The 23318-nt window shown below is 45.4% G+C and overlaps 1 protein-coding gene across 1 annotated transcript in view; it reads left to right on the forward strand.

The window, feature by feature from the left end:
• Positions 1 to 23318, forward strand: part of CPSF7 (cleavage and polyadenylation specific factor 7) — a gene marked incomplete in the record, with an annotated part of 1291852 nt that overhangs the window by 141060 nt on the left and 1127474 nt on the right. The window contains 1 exon segment of the mRNA XM_044059379.1: positions 15476 to 15579. Within this exon segment, the coding sequence (XP_043915314.1) occupies positions 15476 to 15579 (104 nt within the window).

The following is a 23318-nucleotide window of genomic DNA, read 5'->3' on the forward strand; positions in this document are numbered from 1 at the left end:
GTATGAATTGAGGAAGTTTATTATAAATGTGCCACAGAAGAAAAACTGCAGTAAGTCTTGTGTGTGGCATTGTACTAAGAAAAAATATATATTTTGGCAAAAGTAATTCCATTTTGGGAGTAGTTTGTTGTAATTTTACTGTGATGATCAAGCAGTAATTACAGTAATCACACACACTGTCCAGGCAGATGTTCATAGTGTTTCACTGTTGCAGTCATTACTCTTGGGTTATCCTGCTGGCAGGCTACCCTCAGTCGGCCAGAATTCCAAAGTCTAGGTCCGGCGTCGGTTGCTGTCGCCTCTTCCCTGACGTCAGTGCACCAAGGATATAAAAGATGCAGCCGACACCATTTTCTTCAGTCTTTCTTGCTGCGCAGTGCCCGAAGCAAAAGCAGTTCACAAGTGCCGGTCAGCCGACTCCTGAGACTTTCAAATCCAAATTTCAGAACTGAAGTCTTCATTAAAGCTAAGTACCTCGTTGGGGATACTTTTGTTTCTTGCTCCAGACCGATGTCAGAAAAAGTTAACAATTGTATTTCTTGTGGGAAGCAAATTACCTCATAAGGATTTTCACTCTTACTGTATTCCTTGCCTAGGCCCTGATCACAATGTTGCTAGCTGTCACTTTTGTGCTAGATTTAACCAACGCACTGTCAAGCGTCGGTTCGATTTTGCATTTCATTAATTTGGCCGAAGTTTTAATTATGTAATGCCGTCAGTCCAGCCGACAACCGGAGTTTACAAAAAACAAGGATAGGCATCAGAGGTCCAAAACCGAAGCCTCTACTAGGCCAGTTGCTGGTTCTCAGTGAGGCGCTTTCTCATTCCCTGGCGCCTACTGCCTTAGAGCCATAGGCCGCTACTGACTCCCACGTGGAGCCGACGGCCTCTGGATACTGAAGGTATTGGACACTCTGAAATCATTCCCTCAGATGGGTCCGGAGCCGCTGAGCAGGCATCGGCTTCGGAGGGTGTCTTCAGACCTACACAACTATATATTAAGCCATCTTCAGCTTCAAAGACTAAAGCAGCTCTAAAGACAAAGAAACTGGTACAGCATTCTCCTATTCAGACTTCCAAGGTGCTCAAAATGGCCGACGACCTAATTACTTTGATCAGGGGGTCCCATCTCCCTCCTGATAGGCAAGAGACAGAGAATGATTCTTCTGATCGGGTATAGATTTCCTCTGATTCCCCTTCTGAACAGGATTACTCCATGCTTCCCTATGAGGATCCTGATGCTGAAAAATCCATTCCTTTAGCCTATCCTCCTGAGGATTATTCTTTTGGGGGAACCCTGTATACTATGAGGGAGCATTTCCACTGAGAGCCAAGATTATTCTGTATCTAAGAAAAGGCTCAGTCTTTCTGCTTCTTCTTCAGCACAGACCCCTTGCTATTCCACCTGTTTTTAGACATTGTAGATGTATTTTCAGAGTCCGGCCTTTCCCCGACTCTTTACCTCCTGCACCTGCTAAGCCAGACAGATATTACAGGGTCCCGGATTCTCATAAATTCCTATATAAAAGCCCTGCTGCTGACCCAGAAACTTTATTTCCATGGTCCCAAGGGGGTTAAAGCTTCCATTGCAAAATAACCTGCCCCCTCTGATAGGGATTCTAGGGCTCTAGACAGATGGGGGGGGGGTCTACACTTCTGCTACCCTGACTTTAAGGGCTTTAAATTGTCAGTTTCATATGCTTAAATATCAGCAATATTTAATGTCAGTGCTTAAACACAAAATGTTGACAAATACTGAATGTTCGGAAAACAATGAATTGCAGATTTATTGCATGCCACTGAACGAGTGGGAAAGCATACTTTGCAATGTGGTTATGATTCACTGGAGGTCTCTTGCAAGGCCACTGTTACAGGCTCTGTTATTAGAAGGCATGCTTGGTTAAAGTAACAGAATCTGCCTGATCATGTTAAAGCAAAATTATTAGATGCACCATTACAGCATGATACCTTGTTTGGTACTAAAGCAGAAGGTGTTGAAAAAAATGGAGGATAAAGCAAAATCCATGCAGATAGTCAAGGACTTCTTACAGATACAGCCACCCAGGTTTAGCAGGAACTGGCCTTCTAAAAATTGGTCCTTTCCAGTATCAAACAGACCACAAAGAGGCAGATACAGGCGTCCCAGAGGCAGATGTCAGCCCCAAGGCTCATACAGGCCTATACAATGGGGTGCTCCTACCTCCAAAAGTGGAGAAGACAAATCACAACCTTACAGGAAACGGTCCCAATGACTTTCCTCTACCAGTTCCAAGCAGTTTTCTTTTGACAACCCCCTTAGGGGAAAAAACAGCACTTTTTTCATCAAATTGGAAAACGGTTACCCAAGACAAATGGGTCCTGAACATAGTGTCCCAAGGCTACAGGTTCCATTTTCACACTACCAAGGTCAAAGGGCATGCCAGACCTGCCACACAATCAATGGGCAGAAGCACAAAAGCAAATTACAGCCCTCATGGACATGAGGGCCATTCATAAAGTACCGCAACAAGAGCAGGGGCAAGGATTTTACTCCAGACTTTTCCTAGTACCCAGGTTGGACAAAACCTGGAGACCAGTACTGGACCGGTCTATACTAAATACATTTATGGAAGTTCCAAAATTCAAGATGTTGACTCTACAACAGCTACTGCCCATGCTGGGCAAGAGGGCTTGGCTCGTTACTTTGGACCTAAAAGAGGCATGCTTGCATGTCCCAGTCAGACAATCTTGCAGAAGATACCTCAGATTCATAGCTGGCTCAATGCAGTACCAATTCTCTGCACTGCCCTTTGGCTTGTCTACTGCGCCCAGGGTCATCACAAAATGCCTGGCAGCAGTAATTGCGTTTTGCAGACAAAAAGGAATTCAAATATATCCCTACTTGGACGACTGCCTAATTCAAGCAGAGAAAAGACACTCTTCTAAAACATCTGGCGTTTGTAAAAAGATTACTAATTGGCCTAGGGTACACAGTAAACGAAAATAAATCAAAACTACTGCCCTCTCAAGAGATATTCCTGGGTGCAAGCTTAAATACAACTGCCCAGAGCTTATCTCACGCCAGACAAGCAAAAGCAACTGACTACTTCAAGAAATTGGCAACAAAAACCCACTTATCTGCAAGGAAAATCCTGCAGGCCTTGGGTTTCATGGCATCCTGCATTCTAATTCCATATGCCAAACTACATATGAGGAAACTACAATGGTATCTGAAAAGTGTTTGGACTCAGCATTGCCACAGCCTGGAGACAGTAATTGCACTCATTCCCTGCCTACAACAGGAGTTTCGATGGTGGTCAGGAGCCTGTCACCACAACAAGGGTCTGTCATTCCGTTTACCCACAGCCAGACACTGACAACGGATTCATCAGATTATGCCTGGGGGGCCCATGTGGTAGGAAAATGGATTCAGGGCACATGGCCTGCAAACCAGATGCATCTTCACATCAATCAAAAAGAGATGCTAGCTGTTCAAAATGCCCTGACCGCTTTCAAGGACCTGCTTCGTCCAGGACCGTTACTGATAGACAGACAATACTACAGTCATGTGGTACATAAACAAGCAGGGAGGTACACATTCCTACCCAATCTGCAGACGAGCAATGACCTTATGGGACACAGCATTGGCTTTTCAAGTTCACCTGCAAGCACAGTTCCTGCCAGGAAAAACAAATACTCTGGTAGACTAAGCAGAAACCTCATGGATCCCCATCAATGGAAAATGGATCCACAAGTCTTCAGCTTGATAGTAAGGAAATGGAGATGCCCAGACATCTATTTGCCTCCCCTCACAACTGTCAATTGCAGAGATTTTGCACAAGGATTTATCACAAGCAAGCATGGAAAGTGGACGCCCTATCATTCAGTTGGAAAAAATCTAACCGCAAATGCTTTTCTCCCACTGCCTCTCCTTCCTGGAGTACTCCCAAAGGTCAGACAAGAGAAGCCAAAAATGATACTGATTGCACCAGACTAGCCATGCTAGCACTGGTACCCAATCCTAAAGAGCTTGTCTCAAGGTCCAGCATGGATATTGCCTCAAACTTCTCACTTGCTGACCCAACAAAACAATCGGATCCTGCACAGCCAACTCAGAACCTTAAATCTGCAGCATGGCGGATAATGTAGCCGTTCAGAACACTCCTCTTTCAAAAGCTGTTATGGATGTTATCTTGGAGGCCAGGAGGCCCAGTACCACGAAATCTTATGCAGAAAAATGGAAGAGATTCTGTGCTTGGAACCAGTAACAAGGCATTGACACGTCTGTACCACGTATACCTCAGATTTCTCAGTACCTAACTGAGATGCTGAACAAAGGCCTTTCTTTCTTATCAATTGAGATTCATGCCTCTGCCATTTCAGCCCATTACAATACGGAACCGCCGATCTTTTCTTATCCTTTAAGGCAGTACCTCAGAGGGGCCAAAAACATTAGGCCTCCAAGGAGAGCACCAATTCCGACCTGGGACCTCAATTATGTTTTGGAAAAACTCTGCCTTCTTTCAAGCCAGCATCAACAGCAGATAAAACATTCTTATCCTGGAAAACAGCTCTGTTCCTAGCAATAACCTCTGCAAGGCGAGTCTCGGAGTTACAAGCACTCATGGCTGTGGAACCTTTTATCATTTTTTCTTCCAGACCAGGGTTTCTCTGAGGACAAACACTACATTTATGCCTAAGGTGGTGTCCAGTGTGGCCCTCAACCAAACCATTCACTTGCCTACCTTTTACCCAAATCCACAGAACAGGGTTGAAAATTCTGCATTCTTTGGACATACACAGGCAGTTACGCTTCTACTTGGACAGAAATAAAGCTTTCAAAAAGACTGAGCAACTTTTAGTGGCATATGCTGCAGGATCACAAGGAAAAGCCATCTGAAAACAGAGTATTTCTAAATGGATAGGCAATTGCATCCGTTTCTGCTATTTTCAACGTGGCAAATCAGTGCCTAAGGGCATTAGGCCTCATTCCACCAGAGCAGCAGCCTTCCTTAGAGGAGTACCAACCAAAGATATCTTAGAGGCTGCAACTTGGGAGTTCACTGCACACCTTTACAAAGCACTACCACTTGCCTCTCTACTGTAAGTCCAGAGCAGGCTTTGCCACTGCAGTTCTGCAGGGCTTCCTAGCCTCTCCTAATCCTATTTAGCCCAGCCACCCATCCTCAGCTTTGAGATTCTACCCAAGAGTAATGACTGCAACAGTGAAACACGATGAACATAGTACAGTACCTACTATAAATGTAGATGTTGGTGTATTCACTGTTGCAGTCCAGGTTACCCACCCACCATCCCCCTTCTCTTTTACGGGACTTAACTGCTCGTGTTCATCGTGTTACACTGCTGCAGTCATTGCACTTGGGTTATCCTGCCGTCAGGAGATTCCCCAGTCGGCCTGAGTTCCAACGTCTTGGTCTGGCATCTGTTGCTGTCGCCTCCTCCCTGACTTCAGTGCGACAGGGGTATATAAGATTCAGCCAACGCAGTTTCCTTAAGTCTTTCTTGCCCTGCGGTGCCCGAAGCAAAAGCAGTTTGCAAGTGCTGGTCGGCCGTCTCTTGAGTTTCATTCAGAATCCAGAACCGAAGTCTTCTACAAAGCTAAGTACCCCGTTGGGGAAACTTTTTTTTTTTTTTTTCTTTCTTCAGACAGATGTCAGTAAAAGTTAATAACTGTATTTCTTGTGGGAAGCAAATACCTCATAAGGATTTCCATTCTTATTGTATCTCATGCCTAGGCCCAGACCACAACGTCACTGGTTGTCAGTTTTGTGCTAGGTTTAACAAGCGCATTATTAAACGTTGGTTTGATTTTTGCCTGACATTATTTTGGTAGAAAATTCAATTATACCATGCTGTCGGAACTTCCGACTGGAATACATAAAAAGCGCAAAGAGAAGGATAGGCATCCAAGGCCCAAAACTGACTAAGCCTCTTCTAGGCCAGTCGCCGGTTCTCCGGTTTTCAGTGAGGTGCCTTTGCAGCCCCTAACTACCGCTTCTCTAGAACCACAGGCCGCCTTTAACTCCCACATGGAGTTGGCTGGACCTTCAGACGCACAAGTTATTCAGCTTACCGAAACTAACCCTTCAGAGGGATCCGGAGTAGCTGAGCTGCCCGCAGCTTCAGAGGGTGTTTTCAGACTTACTCAGTTAAGCATTAAAACCCTCTGCTAAGTCTAAACCAGCTTTAAAATCAAAGAAACAAATGCAGCATTCTCCAGCAGAGGCCTCCATGCCTAAGAAACAAATGCTCAAAATGTCCGAAGACCTAATCACTCTGATCAGTGGGTCCCATTCCCCTCCTGATAAAAGGCCTAGACAGAATGCAGACTGTGACTCATCCGACCAGGTGTCCATCTCTTCAGATTCATCCTCAGACCTAGGATATTCTTTATCCCTTTATGCGGATACTGATGGTGAGGAGTCAATTCCATCAGCCTCTCCGCCTGAGGACGACTACTGTGGGGAAACCTTGCATACAGTGAGGGAGCATTTCCATTGGGAAGGCCAGGATTTCTCAGAATCCAAGAAAAGGCTCAGAGACTTCCTTTTATTACCTCAACACAGACCCCTTGCTATTCCGCCAGTGTTGGATATTGTGGATGATGTGTATACTGAATCCAGCTTAAATCCTGATACCTTGCCTCCAGCCCCACTTAAACCTGACAGTTACTACAGAGTCCCTGACTCTCACACTTTCTCTACAAAAGCCCTGTTGCTGACCCTGAAACTATTTCTCGGGGACCCAAAGGGGTTAAGGCCTCATCAGCCAAGAATCCAGTTCCCTCTGACAGATTCCAGAGCATTAGACAGATGGGGAAAGAAAGTATATTTGTCTGCAACTTTAGCAATGAGAGCCTTAAATTGCCAGTTTCACATGCTAAAATATCAGCAGTTTTTACTTTCTCAGTTGAAACAAAACGCTTCCAGATTCAGATCCTCCTACTTCTAAAGAAATGCAGGATTTATTGCATGCAGCTGAACAGGTGGGAAAACATACTTTGCAATGTCGTTTTGATTCTTTAGAGGCCTCCTGTAGAGCAGCAGTTACAGGCTCTGTCATTAGAAGACATGCTTGGTTGAAAGAACATACGTTACCAGATAATGTTAAAGCAAAATTATTGGATGCACCTTTGCAGCAGGATGTGGTGTTTGGAGTTGGGCAGAAGAGCTATTAAAGAAAATGGAGGATAAGGCAAAATCTATGCTAACGGTGAAGGATTTCTTACAGGTTCAGCCTCCTAGATTTAGCAGAAATTGACCAACTAAGAATTGGTCCTTTCCAGTTGCAGACAGAAGACCTCAAAAGGGCAGATACAGATGTCCAAGAGGTAGAGGTCAACCACAAGGTCCTTACAGGCCTCGACAATGGGTTGCATCAGGCCAGAAAGAGGGGGAAGACACACCCTAACCATATAAAAAGCAGCCCAAATGACTTCCCACTACAGCTGCCAAACAACTCTCTTGGCAGCCCCCTTGGTAGGAAAACTGACATTTTTCTATCACAATTGGCATATGATCACCAAAGACAAATGGGTTCTCAGCATTGTATCTCAAGGTTACAGGTTCCACTTTCACAGTAGGCCAAGGTTAAAAGGAATGCAAAATCTGCTACCAAATCAATGGGCAGAGGCTGAAAAACAAATTACAGCACTCCTGGGTATGAGAGCTATTCAGAAAGGTACCACCACAGGAGCAAGGACAAGGATTTTACTCAAGACTCTTTCTGGTTCCCAGAAAGGACAAATCATGGAGGCCAATTCTGGATCTTTCTTCTCTAAACACTTACCTGGATGTTCCGAAATTCAAAATGTTGACCCTACAGCAGCTTCTTCCCATGCTGGGCAGGAAAGCTTGGCTCGTGACATTGGACCTCAAGGAGGCATACCTGCATATCCCTATCAGACAAAACTGCATGATACCTCAGATGCATAGCTGGTTCAATGCACTATCAATTTCCTGCACTGCCCTTTGGCTTATCTACTGCGCCCAGGGTCTTCACAAAGTGCCTGGCACCGGTAATTGCATTTTGCAGACAAAGGAATTCAAGTTTATCCGTACCTGGACGACTGCCTGATTCAAGCAGAGAGCAAGGACATTCTTCTAAAGCATCTGGCGGTTGTAAAAAAGTTAAGTTGCCTGGGGTACACAGTAAACAAAAAGAAATCACAACTAGTGCCCTCACAAGAGATAATATTCCTGGGTGCCAGCTTGAACACAACAGCCCAGATGGCTTATCTCACGCCAGACAAGCAAGGACAACTGACACAATACTTTCAATTGATGGCAACAAAGACCCAACTCCCTGCAAGAAAGTTCTGCAGGCCTTGGGCTACATGGCATCTTGCTTACTACTAATTCCATAAGCCTTTTACTCAACCCACAGCCAGGCAAACACTGACAACAGATGCATCGAATTACTCCTGGGCAGCACACATGGTAGGCAACTGTGTTCAGGGCAAGTGGCCCGCAGAACAAAGGCATCTTCACATCAAAAAGAGATGCTAGCTGTACAAAATGCCCTTGTAGCTTCCAAGGACCTGCTGCATCCAGGACAACAACTACTAAAGACGGAGAACGCTACAGTTATGTGGTACATAAACAAGCAAGGGGGCACACTCTCCTACCCCCTCTGTAGGCAAGCCATGACCTTGTGGAACACTGCTCTAAACTGTCAAGTTCATCTGCAAGCACAATTCCTGCCAGGAGAGAAAAACACACTGGCAGACGACTTGAGCAGAAACATCATGGATCCCCACGAATGGGAATTGAATCCACAAATATTCAGAATAAAACAGAAATGGTGGAGCCCGGACATAGGTTCATAGTTAGGTACTAGGCTATTGGCCCTAGGGCCTATATAAGCCTAGCCAAAGGTACCTTGGCTTTCGCCACCCAAGAAAATTATTTTCCTGAGCCACAGAAGTGATCCCCAGGGTGAATTTTCCATCCAATCAAGATTTTTCTTGAACAGTGCTAATGAGAAGCTTTGATATAGATAGGTAGTTTGTTCCAGAGTATGGGAAGTCTCTGGGACAGGAATCTATCCCTCCAGCATGTTCTGTTTATTGTGGTGACTAGGTTTAGGTCCCTAGAGCGTGTAGCTCGTAGGGATTGGGATTTCTTTAAGTGGAGCATGTCTAAAATTTCTGGGTTTGACATAGCTTTGTGTGTTGGGCAGAGATCGCCTCTGCGTAGGCGATATGCAACGGAGTAAAGCTGCAGTTTTTTGAGACTGTCTGCATAGGGCATCTCTTTGAGGCCGGTAATCATCTTTGTAAGGTATTTCTGTGGTCTTTCCAGTTGTAGATGTCTTGTGTGGTACATACCAAAAAGGGCATTGTACTCCTATAATGGGTGTAATGATTGACGGAGGGGAACAATGACCGCTTTTTTCCTGGATGAGAAACCTTTTGTGATGAGGTGTGCCACATAGGATTTCCTGACTACTGTGGTGGTGATTATCAAAGGAGAGACTACTGTCCACCTGTGTCCCAAGGTCTCATCCCACTTTCGGTGTTAAGTAGACTACCACCTATGTGGTAGTTCATGGGTACAGAGTTTTTACCAAAAGGAATGGCAGTGCACTTTTTGGCATTGAGCTTGAGTCCATGGCTTCGACACCAGGCATCTGTCTCAGCAAGGCCCTTTTGTAGGATGTCCACATCTTTTGGAGTTCTGATTATGGCTCCTAGTTTGCAGTCCTCTGAACCGTTAATAAAGACCTTCTGTGTTGGCCTGTACTTCAGAGAAGTAGATACCAAACAGGAGAGGACCCAGGATTGAACCCTGTGGTACTCCACTTATCACTGGTCTGAAGCTGGATTTGGAGTCTGCTACTTCCACAGTGTGGGTTCTGTCAGTGAGCCAGTTGACAACCCATCTTGTGACATAGGGATTTATACCTAGTTTAGTGAGTTTATCTATAATTCCAGAGTGGAGGATGGTGTCAAAAGCCTTGGCGAGATCTAGATAGCCTGTGTGGAACCACCTTACCCTCATCTACTGCTTTGGTGACCGCTTCAAAGTCTATCAGGTTTAGGAGACATGATCTGCCTTTTACAAACCCGAACTGGGTGGGGTACTGAGATTACCAATGTCATTGTTTATAAGTCCCATGATGATGCGCTCCATAGCCTTGCAGACCAGGCTCGTTAGGCTAATGGGGTGGTAGTTTCCAGGTCTGTGGTGGCTCCCCCTTGGTAGAGTGGGATAACTGTCGCTGTGCGCCATTCAGTGGGCACATAGCCTGAGGTGAGGCTATTATTGAACATGTTACTTAGGTGGGGTGCCAGTTTGTTCTGTAGTTAATGTAGAACACAGCCTGGGATGTTGTCAGGTCCCATGGATGCTGTGTTCTTGGCTTTTGGATAGTGTTTTTTTTTACATGTGCAGCCGTGATTACAGGAACTTTGCATTCTTTTGGTATAGAAATGGGCCCCTTAGGGGATGACAGAGGGGTAAAGTTAGCACTGAACCTATCTGCCAGGATGTTGGCAATATCCATTGGTTCTGTATATTTAGTGCCATTGTGCTGTAACTCAGAGCAGATCTGAGTGTTGCCATTGAGATTCTTGACATAGCTCTAGAATGCTTTGTGGTTGTCTTTAGAGTCAGTGGCGATTTGTGTTTTCATAATTTAGTTTTGGAGGATTTTATGAGGGATCTCTGCTTCTTACTGAAGCTGACCAGGGAGTTTCTCCAATCATGGGATTTTGCAACGGTTTCTTTCTTCTGTTGTAGAGTTTATGGCAGGGGACCACCAGATTGGCTTCCTTTTTTGGAGGATAGCATCTTGGTTCTGTTGGGGATTGCACGATCCATGCACTCATGTAAGTGCTTATAAAGTGCATTTGTGTAGGATTCAGCAGTCGTACCTCTGTCAGTCAGCATGGGTGTCGTGAAGTTTGCTGCTTCTGTCTTAAGCATGAAGTTGGCTTTGGAGAAATTTTTTACTGTGGTTTCCCTAATTGGGGGGGGGGGGGGGGTGGAGGAGGGATGTGGATGTCTAGGGTGATTAGCTTATGGTCGGATCTGACCAACGAGGAATTGACCTCTGGTGTGGAGCACCGGTTCCCCATGTTGGTAATAACCAGGTCTGGGATATTGCTGCCCCTGGTGGTGTGGATAAGTTGATCCATGGCATTGGACTTTATGAATTCCAGAAAATGTTGAGCTCAAGAGTTGGTACACGAGTAGTTTTCCCCGTTAATGGTAGGGTAGTTGAAATCACCCATTATTAGGGTGTTAGGTTGTACCCTAATATTTTCCAGTGTATTAAAATGGAGTGGGAATCCTGGGGCCTGGTGGGGGATCTGTAGCAAGCTACAATTTGGATTGCGGTCTTGCCTAGAGTTAGTTGCACTTGGATAATCTCTGATGCATTATGCTGAGCAACTAGCCTGGCGGTGTGGATATCCTTAATGAATATGGACACGCCTCTGCCTTTAGTGTTTCGGTCCAGGTTAGATGGCCAAAAGGTGTGGTATGAATTATAGCCTGGTAATGCAGGGGTACTCTCTGGAGCCGTGAACCAGGTCTCTGTCACTGTACAGATGTCTATGTTCTCCATTTTAAGGAGTGCCTCGAGAGAGTGCATTTTGAGGTTTAGACTTCTAGAATAGAGTAGCAATACCTTCAGATTCTTCTTGCCTGTACCTGTTAGGGTGGTGAATTTGTCATTTGAACCTTGCCTGAAAAAGGCACTATAGGGGTGGCTAGAGCCTTAGCCAATATCCGGAATCCCAGGGGCGACAGGTGCAGGCCATCTCTGGCAAAGCATCGTGGCTTGTCGATCATGTCATCCCAGACAGATACTGGATCCCCTTAGAATGACACCAGAAGCTTAGCCAATTGTTGAAGTCAATCATTTTGTCCTTGTACTGTGGTATCATTCTGGGTGATGGCAGGATGCTAGTCAGGCTAGGGTCATACCTGCCTGGGCTACAAGATCGGACAGTTCCTCCATGTCCCTCTTCATGTAGTCCAAGGAGGTACGTCTCTGGTTATTCACACCAACATGGGCAACATATTTGTACTTGTTGTGGAGTGACCTGAGTGCATGCGTTATGTGGTGGATCCTGGTACCCGACGGGCAGCTGACAGTAACTTTCTCCTTGTTTAGCCTGGGCAGTGGAACATCAGTGTGCCTGACTATAGAGTCACTTATGACTAGAGTGTTGGGTACTTTGATCTGCCTTATGGGCTGTGGTAGAGTGGCACAGAGTTTGTGGTCTATGTGTCATTTGGGTTGTGTTGGGGGGTGGAGGTTGCTTGTGTTTCTGTTTTGGAGGTCCCTGTTGTTTGGGCAGGATTTTACTGAGAGCCTTCACGAATGTAGGTGTGTTTTGGTGGTGTAGGTTTTGAGGGGCTATGTGCCGAGTGTGGTGTGGTGCAAGTGTTTACCTTCTTCTCTCGACTAGTCCAGTCTTGGGTGAAGAGAGCTTTACTTCCAGTTTGGCTATATAAGTGCATCTCTCACAGGTTGTAGTGTTGGGTGGTAGGAGGAGAGGGTTGTCTGTGTACATGAGGCAATTACTGCATTGCCCCAAGATGCCCAGATTCATCAGGTAGACAAGTGAAAACACCGGGGGCTGACGCTTAGACATGCCTGGATAGTTGCTTATTTGTTAAGTACTAGAAACTGTTTTCCTCTAGACAGTAAGGAAAGTTGAGTGCTGTAGTAATTTGTGGCCTATTTAGTGCTTACAATAATTTCTGAACAAGTGCTGAAACAAAAACTGGCTAGTTCTAAGAAACAAAATTTAAGCTAGAAGGCTTCCCTCCAACACAGAAAGGCTTTGGCCCTAGAAGCCTACGAATAGTCGTTTACACAGCAAATCTATATCCAGGCTAGACTATCCACAGGAAAGGCAGGAAACAAGCTTAGAAAATTTTTTTTTTGTTTGTTTTCTTTAGTGGAAAGAGATAAAGGAGTAGCAGAAACTAAGCTGATTGGCTTTCTCAAATGTTCTCCCTGTACTGGGTAGAATGAGGTAATGACACTAGACTGGGAGGAGGGTCCCCGATCAAATTTACTCTAGAGGCGGGCAACTGCAAAGCCCAAATACAAGCCTGAATATGGAAATGCTACAAATATCCCCACCACTTAGAAACAAACTGCAGAAATGTTTCTTACAGCTGAAAAGCAACAGTGAGCCTTTAAATGAAAGCTTTAAACAGCTAAGGAGCCTCTAGGAAAAAGTTTAACTGCAACAAGTTTATCAGAAACAAACAACCCAACAGATGCTTAATAAAAGTGGTCAATTTCCAGTTAATACCTCACACACAGTGAAACTAGTTAGAAAAATGCACAGTACACAGTGCTATAAATAACAAAGAAATAAAGAAGAAAATAAACAAAAAAAAAAAAAAAAAAAGGATATTTAATGTTGTATATTATAGCTCAGAGTTTGCTCAGTGTCCTTCATTCGATTTAGCTCAGTTTGATCTGTTTGCATCCCCAATGAACTGCCAGCTACAAAAATTCTGCACAAGGAGTTGCCATCCACAAGTATGGAAAGTCGATGCCCTCTCATTCAGCTGGAAAAACCTACAAGTATATACTTTCCCACCACTACCTATCCTGCCAAAGGTACTCCTAAAAGCCAGGCAAGAAGAGCCAAAGATGATCTTGATTGCACCAGACTGGCCACGCCAGCACTGGTACCCAGTTTTAAAGAACTTAGCTCAAGGACCACCCTGGATTTTGCCTCAAATCCCACATCTGCCAACTCAACACAACAATCGGTTACTACACAGCCAGCTAAAGACCTTAAACCTAGCTGCATGTAAGATTCCTTAGTCAAGCAAGCAATGCCGATCTCCAAAGCTGTTCTGGAGGCCAGAAGGCCTAGTACCAGGAAAGCCTATTCGGATAAATGGAAGAGATTTTGTGCCTGAAACCAAGCTCACAGCCTTGACCCTAATGTCCCAAACATTCCTCAGATACTACAATATTTAAGATGCTGGACAAAGGCACCTCCTTCTCATCCATCAAGATCCACGCCTCTGCCTTCTGCCATCTCTGCTCATTACAACACGGATCCACCAATTTTTCTCTAATCCTTTGCTAAGATGGTACTTCAGAGGGGCTAAAAACATAAGACTGTGCCCTGTATAACACCTACTCCAACTTGGGACCTCAACTTTGTTTTGGAAAAATTAACTACCTCCTTTTGAGCCAGCTAACACGGCAGAATTAAAAAGTATCTTTTGGAAAACTGCTCTGCTCCTGGCATTAACAGCAGCACTAAGTTTCAGAATTACAGGCACTAATGGCAGTGGAACCTTTCTTCATTTTCCACCAGGACAGGGTGTCTTTAAGAACTAACCCTACGTTTATGCCAAAGGTGGTGTCCAGTGTGGCTCTAAACCAAACTATTCATTTGCCAACTTTTTATCCAAAACCACAGAATAAAGGGGAGAGGCTACTGCATTCCTTGGACATTCACAGGCAGTTGCGCTTCTATTTGAACAAAACCAAAGCTTTCAGGAAATCTGAGCAATTATTGGTAGCATATGCTGCAGGAGCACAGGGAAAAGCCATTTCAAAACAGGCTATTTAAAAATGGATAGGACATTGTATAAGTTTCTGCTATACACACCATGGGAAACTTGTACCCAGCAGCATTAGATCTCACTTCACCAGGGCAACAGCCACTTCAACTGCCTACCTCAAAGGAGTACCTACCAATGATATTTTGGAAGCAGCAACTTGGAGTTCTGTACATACCTTCACCAAGCATTACCATCTGCCTCTATACTCTAAATCCAGAGCTGGCTTTGCCACTGCAGTGCTGCATGGCCTTTATAGCCACCCCTAATGCCTTATAGAACCAGCCACCCTACCTCAGCTTTGGGTTTCTACCCAAGTGTAATGACTGCAGCAGTGTAACACTATGAACATGGTACAGTTTCGTACCTACCATAAATGTAGATGTTAGAGTGTATACACTGCTGCAGTCCAGGTTACCCTCCCTCCTCCCCTTACCTGCTGATACGTACCTTTATCTTCTACACTTTATTACCTATGGGAAGTATTTGCTGGTAGCTGAAAGTTGTTGTTTGCTTTTCTTATGTATGTTTTATTAGCAATTGGAATTGCCTACCTATTTGGGGGCACCTGACATCTGGGGCAAGAAAAACTGAAGAAAATGGCGTCTGCTGCATCTTTTATACCCCTGGCACACTGACGTCAGTTAAGAGGCGGCAGCAACCGACACCGGACCTAGACATTGGAATTCTGCTCGACTGAGGGTAGCCTGCCAGTAGGTTAACTCAAGAGTAATGACTGCAACAGTGAATAACACTCCAACATCTAAATTTATTTTTCCTTTAATCTTTTCATTGAATATTATAGGCACTTTACTACAGTACATAATATGCACAATTTTTTAGTGCCAGTGATGAAGCTGTGTTTTTACAGTACATTCGGTAAAAGTACATTTACAGATGTTTTTTCCCTTTTTTAATAGTGGGCAACCGATCAGGACCTTCTCAAAGCTATAAAGTCTGTTGGAGTGTCTGACGTTGTGGATGTCAAGTTTGCTGAGAACAGAGCTAATGGCCAGTCCAAGGGGTGAGTATTCAAAAGTTTAATGTTAAATGTGTGTCTCTTCCTAGTATTCACTTGAATAAATAGAGGAGCTTGTATGGATGTCACACTTCATAGCATTGAGCTTTTTGGTAGGTATGGTGGCCCAGAAAAGGAAGAACTGAATCTCTTATGCTTTGTACCATTATTAACATATTAACAGAAATGGCAGCCCTGTTGGTTAAGAATGTTATTGTAGAAATTAAGTTGCAGGGCCTAGCCACCGTAAGAAGCTGATGAGGCTTGATTACTAGTTAGATTTGATGTCCTTTTCATTCCTCCAAATAATGGGTCTTTGATCTGATTTGACTGCTTTCCCAGGCTTTAGGATCAGTGTGTCTAGTTCCTCTCTACCCATAATGCACTGTACCTTCCTCAACTCCCCAGATCTCGTTTGCTGCTTGTTTGGTACAGACATGGTTCCCGTCTCAAGCTAGTGGTGTTTGTTTTTGAGATGTGTAAAATTCTTTTCTAAGCAGTTAGTCTTAAATTATTTTTTCTTTGTTTTACCTCAGTTGTATAGATAGATGATCGTGTTTCACCGTTGGTCATTACATTTGGGTAATCTGCTGGCAGGTTGCCCTCAGTCAGCCTGAATAACGAAGTCTTGGGTCCTGCATCGGTTGCTGTCTCTTCTTCCATGACGTCAGGGGTATAAAACATGCAGCCGATGCCATTTTAATCAGTTTCTTGCCGTGCGGTGTCCGAAGCAGAAGCAGTTCGCAAGTGCCAGTTGGCTGACTCCTGAAATTTTCGTTTTTGAGTTTCGAATCTAAGTCTTCAACCTAAAGCCAAGTACCCCTTTGGGGGAACTTTTTTTTTTATTTTTCTTGCTCCTTACCAACGTCAGTAAAAGTTAATAATTGTATTACTTGTGGGAAGCAAATACCTCATAAGGATTTTCATTTGTACTGTATTCCTTGCCTAGGCTCTGACCACAACATGCCTTTCTGTCTGTTTTGTGCTAAATTTAACCAATGCTCTGTTAAGCGTCTGTATATTTTTGCTTCTAAATAATTTGCTCAATATTTAACTATCCAGAAATGTTTTCTGTTAATCTGACTACCGGAATTCACAAAAAAACGGAAAGAAAAAGACAGTCTTGGACTTCATTGGGGCTAGATTAAACACAAACCTTTTGCAAGTCGTCTTAACTCCGGACCAGCTTCGAACACTAAAGCTCCACGTGCTGGCCCTTCTACGCTCCCCAGCTCCTCCAGCGGAATTGGTGCTGAGGGCTCTGGGTTGCATGGTGGCAACAATCAACCCGCTACCCTTAGCGCACTTGAACATGAGGGGGGTACTACAATGGACCTTGCAGGTTCAGTGGTCCATCCTGCAACATCCACTGAGTTCACCCATCCCCCTCAGCAGGATTTGCAGTAAAGCCCTATTCTGGTGGCTCCAGTCCCCGGACCTCCAGAAAGGGCGCCCCTTCTCTGTCCCATTCTCTAACCACTGTGACCACGGACGCTTCTCGCCTCGGGTTGGGGGGGGGGCACTGTATGGGCAGAACAGTCCAAGGCACGTGGACCCATTCAGAGACCTTGTTGCATATCAATGTCCTAGAGATGAGTGTTGCTTTTGGCGTTGCAAGCACTCCAAGCCCTTCTTCCCTTGGGGACAATTGCAATTCAGACAGACATGTCCGTATTCTGGTATATCAACAAGCAAGGGGGAACCAGGTCATACCCACGTTGTCAAGAGGCCATGAGAGTTTGGGAATGGACGATATCCACCAACCGCATTCTCATAGCGACGCACATTCTGGGTCGGTCTAACATCTTGGCAGACAGGCTGAGTCGAACCATCCTTTCACTGTACGAGTGGTCTCTGAACCTGAGAGTAGCGAAGCAAATCTTCCTCAAGTGGGGTCAACCTTGCTGCGATCTCTTCGCGTCTCCTTCAGTCGCAAAGTGCAGCGACTACTTTGCACTAATTCCCCCACCGGGGGAATCCTCCAGAGACGCTCTGGTGCATATTTGGCCATCCGGTCTACTTTATGCTTACCACCTCTTCCCCTAATGCTAAAATTCTTGCAAAAAGCCCGTCTGTTGGGGAGCAGATGATCCTCATAGCCCCATTCGGGCCTAGTCAAGCATGGATGTCCTTCAAGAATGGAACTGCAGTCATAACATATGGGTTGTCCTGCCTCAGGCAGCCCTCGGTCGGCCGAATTCCAAAGTCTGGGTCCGGCGTTGGCTGGTGTCGCCTCCTCTCAGTCACCACGGCTGGAGTATAAAGGCATCGGCCGACGCAGTCATCTTCAGTCTTTCTTGCCACGCGGTGCCCGAAGCAGAAGCAGTTCACAAGTGCCGGCCGGCCAGCTCCTGTGTTTTCAGTACCGAAGTCATCTAAAAGCTAAGTACCTCGTTGGGGAACATTTATTCTTGCCTCAGCCGATGCCAGAACAAATTGAGAAAGTTAATAATTGTTTGTCTTGTGGTAAACAAATACCTCGTAAGGACTTCCATTCTCTCTGCCTTCCTTGCCTGGGCCCAGACCACGACGTCTCTGCCTGTGCTGCCTGTGCTTGATTTAATAAGCGCACTCTCAGGCGCCAGGCAGAATTCGCAGAGGACTTTTTGGTGAATCTTTTGCGTATATCATGCAGTCGGATCAACCGACTACCCAATCTGCTAAAAAACGCAAGGACCGGGACCGACATCCTCTGCCCACGTCAACTACCGATGCTACTCCCAAACCCTCTGCTAGTGCTTTGGTCCCTTCGGAAGTGGTAAATCTACCGCTCCAGGCCGACGACACAGCGTTATCACAACCTTCAGTCTCTGAGATCTCTCCGGTGCCGGTTGTTGAATTTCCTCCGGAAACCGAAGTTCTCGATCTACCCGACACCATTTCTGTGGACAAGGTTATGCCTGCACGTGGGGCTGCTAGGCCTCCTGTATCCATGTCCATCAAGGCCTTTGCACGTGCTAAGGCCGCCAGCCAGGCCAAGGCCCATCCTAGACCTACTGCCCAGGCCCCTTCTGATAAGCAGATCATGTCTCTGACTGCTGATCTTATTTCCCTTATCAGGGGGTCTCAGCCTCATCCGGAAAGGGGTTCCCAGCCGCCTGCAGAGAAAAGGCCCAGGACTGAGCAGGCGGACGACCTCTCCTCGGATGAAGCCTCTGGGGATTCTGAACATTCTGATACCAAGAAGAATCCTTCCAGGCCTACGAGGACTCTGATGCTGAGGAATCAATTCCTTCTGCCTCCCCTCCAGAGGATTTTTCATTTGGTGAAGTCCTGCATTCCATGAGGGAACATTTTCAATGGCAGGGCCAGGAATTCTCTGACTCCAGGAAAAGGCTTTGTACCTTCCTCAAGCTTCCCCAGCACAGGCCTTTAGCTATTCCACCTGTTATGGATGTTTTGGATGATGTTTTCTCTGACTCCAGTGCTAACACTGATTCTCTTCCTCCGGCTCCTGTCAAGCTGGACAGATTATATAGGGTCTCTGACTCTCAAACACCTTTTTAAGGCCCACTCTGTGGATCTAGAAACTATTTCACTGGGCCCCAAGGGAGTGGCTACCTCCTCTGCCAAAAACCCACTGCCAGCAGACAGGGAAGCAAGGTCCCTGGAGAGATGGGGTAAAAAGTATATACTTCTACTACCCTGGCCATGAGGTCACTAAATTGCCTGTTTCACATGTTTCAGTACCAGGATTTTCTCCTGGATGATTTACAGAAAAAGTTAGCTTCTCCTGAGCCTGTTGATAAAAAGGCATTGCAGGATCATATACATAGCACTCAGCAGGTTAATAACCATTTTCTACAGTGTGGTTATGATGCACTGGAAGCTTCATGTAGGGCAGCTATGACTGGGGCTGTGATACGTAGACATGCTTGGTTAAAGGATCAGTCTTTGCCTGACCATGTTAAAGTAAAGTTACTTGATGCACCTTTGGAAAAACAGAAGCTTTTTGGTGCTAATGCACAAGATGTATTGAAATCCATAGAGGAAAAAGCAAAGTCAGTACAGACAGTCAAGGATTTCCTTCAGGTTCAGCCACCCAGATTCAGCAGAAACTGGCCCTCAAAGAATTGGTCCTTCCCCAGCTCAGACAAGTTTCAAAGGGGAAAAAGCAGACGTGCCCGAGGCAGAGGGCAATACCGAGGATCTTACAGTGGACGCCAATGGCAACCTCCAAATCAAAGAAGTGGTGCAGACAGTTCAGCTGCACCACAAGGACAATCGCAATGACTTGATTTTCATTCCGCCAACAAAGGTTCAAAGAGAAGCACCCTTGGGTGGAAAATTATCCTTATTCTCAGAAAACTGGCATATCTTAACCAAGGACAACTGGATTCTGGATTTGATAGACAAAGGTTACAGGTTCCACTTCCACACACTACCAATAAGACAAGGCATGCCAAACCTGCCACATCATCAAAGGGCAGAGGCATTCTCTCAAGTATCCGAGCTGTTAAGCATAAAAACAATAGAAAGGGTTCCTCCTCAGGAGCAAGGCCAGGGATTTTATTCAAGACTGTTCCTTGTTCCAAGAAAAGAAAACAAATGGAGACCCATACTGGACTTGTCATCTCTAAACACTTTTCTCATAGTGCCAAAGTTCAAAATGCTGACGTTGCAGCAACTCCTTCCCATGCTGGGCAAGGGGTCTTGGCTGGTCACTCTGGACCTCAAGGAGGCATACTTGCATGTCCCAGTCAGACAAAGTTGCAGAAGATACCTCAGATTTCTTGCAGGAACAGAGCATTATCAATTCTCAGCATTGCCGTTTGGCTTATCTACTGCGCCCAGAGTGTTCACGAAATGCCTGGCATCAGTAGTGGCACACTGCAGACTGCAGGGGATTCAAATATACCCCTATTTGGACGACTGCCTCATACAAGCAGACAACAAACAAACCTTAAAAGAAAATTTGGACTATGTCATGCATCTACTGCAGGCCTTGGGATACACAGTCAACATTCAGAAGTCAAAACTACTGCCATACCAACAGATTATTTTCTTAGGAGCCAAACTGGACACAGAAAACCAAATGGCCTACCTCAGAGGAAAAACAGCAGCATTTACCAGAGTACTTCAAAGGCCTAGCAAAACTCTCCCAGCTGACTGCAAGGAAAATCCTGCAGGCCCTGGGGTTCATGGCATCTTGCATCCTTCTGATACCTTTGGCAAGACTTCATATGAGAAAGCTGCAACGGTATTTAAAAAAACTTATGGTCTCAACACAGCTAAAGCCTAGAGGACATAATCCCACTTATTCCATGTCTGCAGAAAGAATTTTTATGGTGGGCTCAAGCCAGTCAGCAAAACAAAGGTATGCCTTTCAACAGACCTCAAGCAGGCCAAATGATTGCAACAGACGCCTCAGACCATGGATGGGGGGTGCACATGGAGGACAGATGCATTCAGGGGCAATGGACCCCAAAGGAAAGACATCTGCACATAAACCAAAAGGAAATGTTGGCAGTGATGCATGCAATCGAGACTTTCGAAAAATCACTACAACAAGGACGTTTACTGATAAGGACAGACAACACCACTGTCATGTGGTACATAAACAAGCAGGGAGGCACTCATTCTTATCCCCTCTGCAGACTAACAATGCTTCTCTGGGAAAAATCCCTGAGCCTGAAGATACATTTACAATCCCAGTTTGTACCAGGCAAGGACAATGTACTGGCGGACAACCTGAGCAGAAATTTCATGGATCCACACGAATGGATGTTGCATCCTCACATTTTCTCACAACTGACGAAGACATGGGGAAGACCGGATGTAGATCTTTTCGCATCCCACTTAAATCATCACCTGAAAATGTTCTGCACAAGGACTCACCATCCTCTAGCCTGGAAGACTGATGCTCTCTCCTTCAGCTGGAATTCTCTACAAAATTTATGCATTCCCTCCTCTGCATCTGCTGACCAAGGTGATCCTGAAGATCAAAGCAGAACAACCAACAGGTATTTTTGATGGCTCCAGACTGGCCAAGGCAACACTGGTACCCATTGCTATTGACCATAACTCGGACCAAACCATGGCCTCTGACCCTATGGCCCCTGCTCCTAACAACACAATTACAGGACTGTACATCAAGACCTGAAATCATTACACCTGACAGCCTGGAGGCTAACATGACTTCTCCACCTACCTCTCTATCAAAATCTGTTCAAGACATCTTGCTGGAAGCACGTAGACCTTCCACAAGAAAAGCATATTCGGCCAAATGGAAGAGATTCAGCATCTGGAATGGCAACAGGGGTCCGGACACAGCATTACCGAGTATACCTCAGATTTTAGAATACTTGGCAGAACTACTTCATACTGGACTTTCATACTCTTCAATAAAGATTCATGCCTCAGCAATCTCAGGCAAAATATAACTGTGACCCTCCAGTGTTTTCTCATCCCTTGCTAAGACAGTTTCTAAGGGGAATAAAGAATATCAAACCTCCCAGAAAACAGCCAGTACCTGCATGGGACTTCAATTATGTGCTGGAAAAATTAACTCTTCCTCCATTTGAGCCAGCAGCAAGTTCAGAAATGCAATTTCTTTCATGGAAGACTGCCTTCTTATTGGCAGTCACATCTGCAAGAAGAGTTTCGGAGATGCAGGCACTCATGGCAGTGCCTCCCTTCCTCATTTTTCATCAGGACAGAGTTTCTCTAAGAACCAATCCTACATTCATGCCCAAAGTTATTTCCAGGGTGTCTCTAAATCAAGCTATTCACCTGCCTGCATTCTTTCCCAATCCTCAAAATAGGGGGGAAAAGCTACTGCATACTTTGGACATACACAGACAACTACGTTACTACTTGGACAGAACTAAGGCCACCAGGAAGTCTGACCAACTGTTTGTAGCCTATGCTGCTGGAATGCAAGGAAAAGCCATCTCCAAACAAACAATTTCAAAATGGATTGGACATTGCATCAGATTCTGCTATTCTTTCCATGGAAAAGGTGTGCCAGCCAATATTAGGCTACATTCCACCAGAGCTATGGCCACATGTTCATTGTATTTCACTGTTGCAGTCATAACTGTAGGGTGCTCCTGCAGGCAGCCCGAGGTCGGCCAGAATCCCAAAGTCTGGGTCCGGCGTCGGCTGTACAAGCCCAGTACCCTGACGTCAGTACGCTCTGGTACATAGCCCTCAGCCGACGCCATCTTCTCCAGTCTTTCTTGCCGTGCGGTGGAAAGCAGCTTGCAAGTCATTGGTTGGCGATTTTCGAACAGCGTTTTTGGTTGTTGTCGGTCCGAAGTTCTTACTTCTCTTCTCAAAGCTAAGTACCCCGTTGGGGAATCTTTTTCATGTTCCTCCGATGTCAGAAAAAGTTAATAATTGTATTACGTGTGGGAAACAAATACCTCATAAAGATTTCCACTCTTACTGTCTACCTTGCTTAGGCCCTGACCACGACGTTTCTTGTCGGTTCTGTGCCAGGTTTAATTCTCGTACTATCAAACGCAGGTACGACTGGGCTCTGAATTACTTTGGCAGACGCTTCAATTATAGAATATAGTCTGATACTACCAGAATTCAAAAGAAGCGCAAAGACAAGGACAGGCCTCTGAGGTCCAAACAGGACTCGTTGCAGCTGGAGCCAGCGTCCGGTTCGGCTGTCGTCAGTGAGGCGCTTTTGCAGCCCCTGTCGTCCGCCACTTCTGAACCGATGGCCGATACGGACTCCCATGGGGAGCCATCAAGGCCTTCTATTTTATCTGCTGCAGGACCTTTGGACGTCG

The sequence above is a fragment of the Protopterus annectens genome, chromosome 17.part0 (genome assembly GCF_019279795.1).
Source record: "Protopterus annectens isolate FY-2018-M chromosome 17.part0, PAN1.0, whole genome shotgun sequence".
Lineage (NCBI taxonomy): Eukaryota > Metazoa > Chordata > Ceratodontiformes > Protopteridae > Protopterus > Protopterus annectens.